This window comes from Gavialis gangeticus, unplaced genomic scaffold, assembly GCF_001723915.1.
Source record: "Gavialis gangeticus isolate Ggan-Ray unplaced genomic scaffold, GavGan_comp1, whole genome shotgun sequence".
Classification (NCBI taxonomy): Eukaryota; Metazoa; Chordata; order Crocodylia; family Gavialidae; genus Gavialis; species Gavialis gangeticus.
Window position 1 is genome coordinate 27678468 of NW_017728996.1, and position 6357 is coordinate 27684824.

Consider the following 6357-nt stretch of genomic DNA (forward strand, 5'->3'; position numbering starts at 1 on the left):
CTCCACTGTTCCTGCTCAGCTCTGCTTTGCAAGCCTCTGACACAACTTTAGCAAATTCTGTGCAGCTCTCAACCCCTCCCCCTCTCAATTGTTTAGCAGAGGACCATTAATGATTTTTTTTTTCCACCAGAAATGTGTGCTTATGGGACACTTTGGTATCACCTGGTAACAGTCTCATACACGGTAAGTACTGCAGTGAAATGTGACTTTTTAAAAAATGTAAGAACCCAGGTATGATTTTTGTGTGGATTCTGGGGGTGGGAAGAAGATCTGTAGAGAGATGCTTGATTCGCCTGACTGCAGTTTTAACATTTTTGGTAACACACCACATGTATGCTGCAGGGATACGTGCTAAAATTACCAACATTATTAAAAACATAATAGTATCCATTTCATACGCTCGAAGACCCATTGGCTCTGCAGCTCTAAGAAAAGCAAAAGAAGTTTGCGATTAATGTCAGTGGCATGACTCACTATACTTACCAGATCGATGGAGCTAGAAAATGTCCAAGTCACCTTTCCTAGCTGAAATGTACTTTAAAATGGAAAGCTACTTACAGCTATGCTCATAATGTTTCTTCTCGCTCAGCGTTCACTTGTCATGATCATGGTGCCACAGTACTTCAGTATGCACCAAAACAGCAACTATTGATTTCTGGAGGTAGGAAGGGATACATCTGCATTTTTGACATCAGACAGAGACAAATCCTTCATACGTTCCAAGCCCATGAATCAGCTGTTAAAGCCCTTGCCCTGGACCCTTCTGAAGAATACTTTGCTACAGGCTCAGCGGAAGGTAACATGAAGGTAAGGTTATCAGCATTGGAATCTGAGCTTTTTTCCACTCCTGAATGGTACATTTTAATTATCCAGTAGAACAATGTACTTACTTGATACAAACAATACTGTGTCGACAAGCAAATATGAATAAGTAGATAACATAGAAAACTAACTTGGCTATATTATTTTTTTGTATGTGAGATGTTTTCCCCAAATTTACAATGTACATTTAAAAAATAAAATTCATTTTCTTTCTAACTTTTGTCTTTTCTAGTAAAAAGCCACTCTCAGATGCCTTTTGAATTAATGTCTGCACTTGTATAGGGATAAAGCACAACACATTATGTTGAATTTACTATCCTATTATCCTTTATAAACACTGAGTAGAGGTGCACTGATGCATCAGATCGGTACTGATATGAAGACAATTGTCTATATCGGATATCGGCCCTACGGGTCTGATAATTTGGCTGATAAATGCCCATGCTGTGCACAGCTGCAGCACAGCATGGAACAGAGCCGGCAGCATGGCGAGCTGCCTCCAGCTGGTAAGTCGGAAGGGGCATGGGGGGGCAGATCAAGGCCCCCCGCAGTGAGGGAGGGGGCAGGGGCAGATGCTGCCCTGCCAGTGCAGGGGGGGGATGGGGAATAGTGGCGCAGCTTGTGGGGTTGGGGAGGCTTCCACCGCTGCTTGCAGGGGGGGATGCCCCCACATGTGTGTGGCACGGGGAAGGCGGCACCTGCGGGCTGAAGCCAGAGCTGGCACTGCATGGGGCTTTTCTTGCTAGGGACTGGGCTCAGAGCAGGCTCCAGCAGCTCTGGGAGGAGGCTGCAGCCACCCCAAATTTTGTCACAGCTCTGCTCTCAGCCACATGCCACCACCTGGCCCAGCCCCAACTTTTTCTGGCACTTGGATGGAGGTGGGGCATTCAGCTGGGACTGCAGTGGACGGCGGCACAGGGCTGGGAGCGGAGCTGCAGTGAAATTCGGGGTGGCCAGAGCCCCCTCCCAGCGCCGTTGGAGCCCGCTCTAAGCCCAGCCCCCAGAATGAAAAGCCCCACACAGCGCCGGCTTCAGCTCCACCCCGCAGCTGCCACCCACCCCACGCCACACAGATCTGGGGACACATACCCCCCCTCCCCCCGGGGTGCAAGCAGTGACAGGAGCTGCCCCTACCCCATGAGCCGCACCTCTATCCTGTGTGTCTCCCCGTGCGCCCCTCCCGGCCTTCGGCTGGGCAGCAGCTGCCCCTGCCCTCACTGCAGGGGGCACTGATCTGTGCCCCCATGCCCCTGCCCTCCCCTTCCACCACACTGGACCTACCAACTGATGCCAACTGTATCAGATATCAGATTGGTATTGGCCAGTATGCCTCCTTAAACATGGGCTATTGGTATTGGCCCTCAAAATGTTTATTGGTGCACCCCTAATTCTGAGCTTTTTTTGCCCCCATGTATTCTTTTTCACTGCAACAGTGCTTTTTCAGATGAACACACAGCTCATTGTACTGTATAGCAGCCACAGTAACATCAAATTCCCAATAAGAATACTTGTTACTGGAATTATAGAAGCAGCTAATCATGATCCAGGATGCAAGAGGAAAGGAAACAGAGAGAATGAGAGCAAGTGTTTTGCTTCTTAGCTGAGCTGTATGATATTGTGGCCTTCAGGCCTGATCCTGAATTCATCAGAATTTGCAGGCTCTCCACACTTTGGGGAACTGGTTTCAAGTCAGGAACTTGTATTATACATGTTAATTAGGCACCAGGTCCTCTGTTGCTGTTCTGGACTCCCCTGGCAAAGGAAAAAGTCTCATCTGGTATAAAGTAAGACCGAAGATGAAAGCCAGCTGCTGTACATTTAAAGCAGACCCTAGATTGCTCTAATTTGTGCCAGTACAAGAGCATCTAGAGCAGAGGTTCCCACACTGTGATATGCATACCCCTGGGGGGGATGCAAGACATCTGTGGCGGGTACATGGGAGCAGCTGTGTAATGGCAGATTTAATTTTCACTATAATTGGCATTTAAGGGGTTAACCTATTAAACATATGCTGGTAGGGGAACACAGGAAGCTGGTAAATCAGGAAGGGGATACACAATAAGAAAAAGTTTGGGAACTTCTGATCTAGAGAATCGTGGAACTGCAGTTGCCTCTGGTAGCAGATGCCAAACCAAAATTTAATGGGCTTATTTGAATGTTTTATTCCCTTTCCATCTCATATCCTTTTCTTTTAATACAGGTATGGAGACTAACAGGCTATGGTCTAATTCATTCATTTAAAAACGAACATGCCAAACAGTCCATCTTCAGAAATATCGGAGCTGGAGTCATGCAGATTGAAACAGTTCAAGGCAATCGCATCTTCTCCTGTGGAGCGGATGGCACATTGAAAATGAGGGTTCTACCTAATGCTTTCAACATCCCCATAGGCATTTTTGACCTTCTGTAGATTTATGTGAGCTACTCCTATTTTTACATGAAGTTCTGTTAAATAGCTGAATGTGCATTAAGGAAATGCACACAACTAGCTATTTATGCATTAAGGAATGGAATTACCATATGTTACTTTCAAAGCAATTATTGCAGCATTGAATACTATGTGAAACACAGACAATGACTTGTAAAACAGATGTATTATTTTGAGCATTGCCTACATGGATCAATGGGATGGAAATGCATGTACTGTATTGTACAAACAAAATAAAACCCATTGTAGTCATAGGTGGGTTATTGCTCAGTAACCTACAGCAGGACTCATTTAGCAAACGTACTGTAAAGATGCTAAAAGTTGTCAGTCAGGTACAAGCACTGTGGCTCAAAGTCAGTAAATAGTTTTTAATGTGATTCAGGTTTTATTTTTCTTCCAGTTCTTGCCACTAATTGAAGCATGTCTACAACTTCTCATTCTAAACATAGTTTGGTTTTAATGAAGTATAATCTGAGTATATGAAGGAAGGAAAGTGTAATGGATGCAAAAGCTGTGGAACAGTGTGCAATGAAGAATGTACTATGAGACATGTATTATTTCATGTTGATGTTTTCCCAGTAAGTATTAATATGCAGTTGACACTGTAACTTGCACATAAACACATTTTTAAATTTAAGGTTTTTTATTTTGCACATTGCTTTTTCTTTCTTCTGACAGCTGTGTTTTATATTTTGAGGCCTGCCTTTACATTAGCAATGCGATGTGAACATTAAATGTTTGTAGTGAAGAGAAACACATTTGTAGTTGCTTTTAGTTTTGAAACTCTTGTCTGTTCAGAAAACATTTTTAAAAGACTTCTTTAAATGAAGCTATTTAAGAGAAAACCAATAGAACACCCAGTGCCACAGTTCAGATGAATGTTAGGCTTCATGTGGCCAGCTAGTAAATAGTTGATAAAAACTGGTAATCAAAATTATTACCACAATGTATTGTATAAACTATGCAGAGTTCAATATTGTTTGCTTGTAATATACTAGCCACTGTTGTCATACTTAGATGTATTTTTCCCTGTTGTAAACAAAAACCGTGCTCTTAAGATACTAGAACAGATGTCTGTGTATTTAAATGTTACATCGTCTTACTATTTCAATGAGAAATTTGGTGTCTGTGCTGTATTGTAAAATATAATGGGATAAAATGCACCTTTCTCCAGAGGTGATTTTAATTGCAGGATGTGCAGTATGTATATGAAGGAAAAGTAAATGTCATTTGTTAGTTTTACCTTTGTAAGTTAAATAAATTTCTTTTATTTCATGGACTAGGTTAGTTTCTGTGTTCTCCCTTATCTTGCAGTTAAACAGACTTGTTGAGCCTTCCATGGGTCACATAAAATGTGTACCTGGTCAAGCACTGGGAAAAGGGAGGCGTGCTAGTTCAGTTACTTTTGTTTCTCAAAGCTCTGGAAAAGTGCAAGGTTAACAGAACTGAAATTTGGTTCTGTAATGCACATATCCTATGCTATTTCAGCAGCAACATGATTCCTGGCAGTTGGACGGTGTTCAGAATTCATTGTCCTGCTTGGTCAATACTTGGTGCCTATGCTGAAACTACCTGTAAAACCATTGTCATTGATGAAAACAGGAGACACATTCCTTTGATATGCATCAGAAATCAAATGCTGCCATTATTGCCTTGCATTAAACTTGTCCTACAGGTGAGAAGAAATTCCTACCTCTAATTTTCATACCCCAAAAAAATCCATGGGTCCATTTTTTTTTAAGGCTCTATCATGTGGAATTTAGAGTTTTCATGAAGTCAAAATGAGCAACGCAAAAACAAGTCTCCGTTATTTCTAGTGGAAGGTAAATTAAGCAGATTCAGTAAATCTGATTTTTTTTAAAATATAAAATAAACTTAAAATGGAAAGATCTGGTATAAATCCAAGTGAGCTGGGGGGTGGGGAAGGCAAGGGAGGGGTGTGTGTGTGCATGCGTGCACACTTAAGCAACTGTAACACTAGCCTAACACTCTTTGTCTGAATAGCGAGATTCATTGTACTTAGGTGAAGGGAACTTTCAGCTAAAACTCATAGAAGCAAAAGAATTCAAGAGTTCACAAGTATTAATAAAAAATCGTAAATTGTACAACACAGGTACCATCCTTCATCCAGAAAGAATGAAATGTGCTTTAAAATATAGAGATCACTCCCACCATTTGGAATGCAGCCATTTCTGCAGTTGAGGAGAGCAGCAGCAATAATAATGTTCTACAATGAGAAAGGAAGAGGTTACTCATGTGATACATTTACCATTTTAAAGCAATTTGGAAGCTTACCAGTGCCTTAATCACAGTAATAAAATAATTTTAAACACTTATAAATGTTGGTATTCGATATTGGTTTTTTTATCATGGAAAATCAGAGTTCCCCCTGCCCCTTAGCTCAAAGAATGCAGGTCCCAGCCCCTGACTCCTAAGCCACAGCCCTCCCAAACCTAACCAGGGATTTGGGTTTTCTATTTCCCACAGGAAAACAGAGAAAAATGCAGATTTTCCCCTTCACCTAAGGGAAACACGGATTTTTCATTTTAATGGGAAAATCCATGGATTTTGCACTTTCGCAAAGAGCTCTCTTCAAGCTGGCACAGTTCCAGCCTGCAAGGGGCTGAAGGAGAGCAGGGGGGTCAAGGCAGGGATACTCTGTGCATGCACATGCACATGGCCACGAGGCAGCCTGGAGAGCAGCTCCTGCAGGTAAGTCTTTGACGGGGGAGGGACTGAGTTGGGCAGGGCTGGGACTGCTGCCCAGCTGGGAGGGGTGTGGGGCTTGGGGACTGGAATGTACAGCCACAGGAGTGAGACGGGATAGCGGTGTGTGGCAGCAGTGCAGGGTTGTGCCCTTCACTGCTGCCATGTGGGCAGGGGATGCCTTGTCAGGGCAGCATGGAGTTTGCAGCAGCAAGGCGCTTTCCCACGCAGCCCTGCTCTTCCCAGCCTCCCCAGCTGAGCTACAGAGGCCCCGGGGAGGGCAGCAGGGCAGGCAGCCCGCCCCTGCCCTGCCCACAAATCTGGGGGGGCATGAGTCTTTCCAACCACCTCTGGGAATGTGCGCAGCAGCAAGAAGCCAGCTCCATCCCCTGCCCAAGCCC

The 6357-nt window shown here is 43.8% G+C and overlaps 1 protein-coding gene across 3 annotated transcripts in view; it reads left to right on the plus strand.

The window, feature by feature from the left end:
- The window catches only part of DMXL2 (Dmx like 2), a 117099-nt gene extending 112570 nt beyond the window's left edge, over positions 1–4529 (plus strand). For all 3 annotated transcript variants that reach the window (XM_019504203.1, XM_019504205.1, XM_019504204.1), the window contains 3 exons: positions 131–183; positions 590–807; positions 3023–4529. In XM_019504203.1, the coding sequence (XP_019359748.1) occupies positions 131–183; positions 590–807; positions 3023–3232 (481 nt within the window). In that variant the 3' untranslated portion in view covers positions 3233–4529. The remainder of the gene's footprint in view (positions 1–130; positions 184–589; positions 808–3022) is intronic.
- The last annotated feature ends 1828 nt before the right edge of the window (positions 4530–6357 follow it).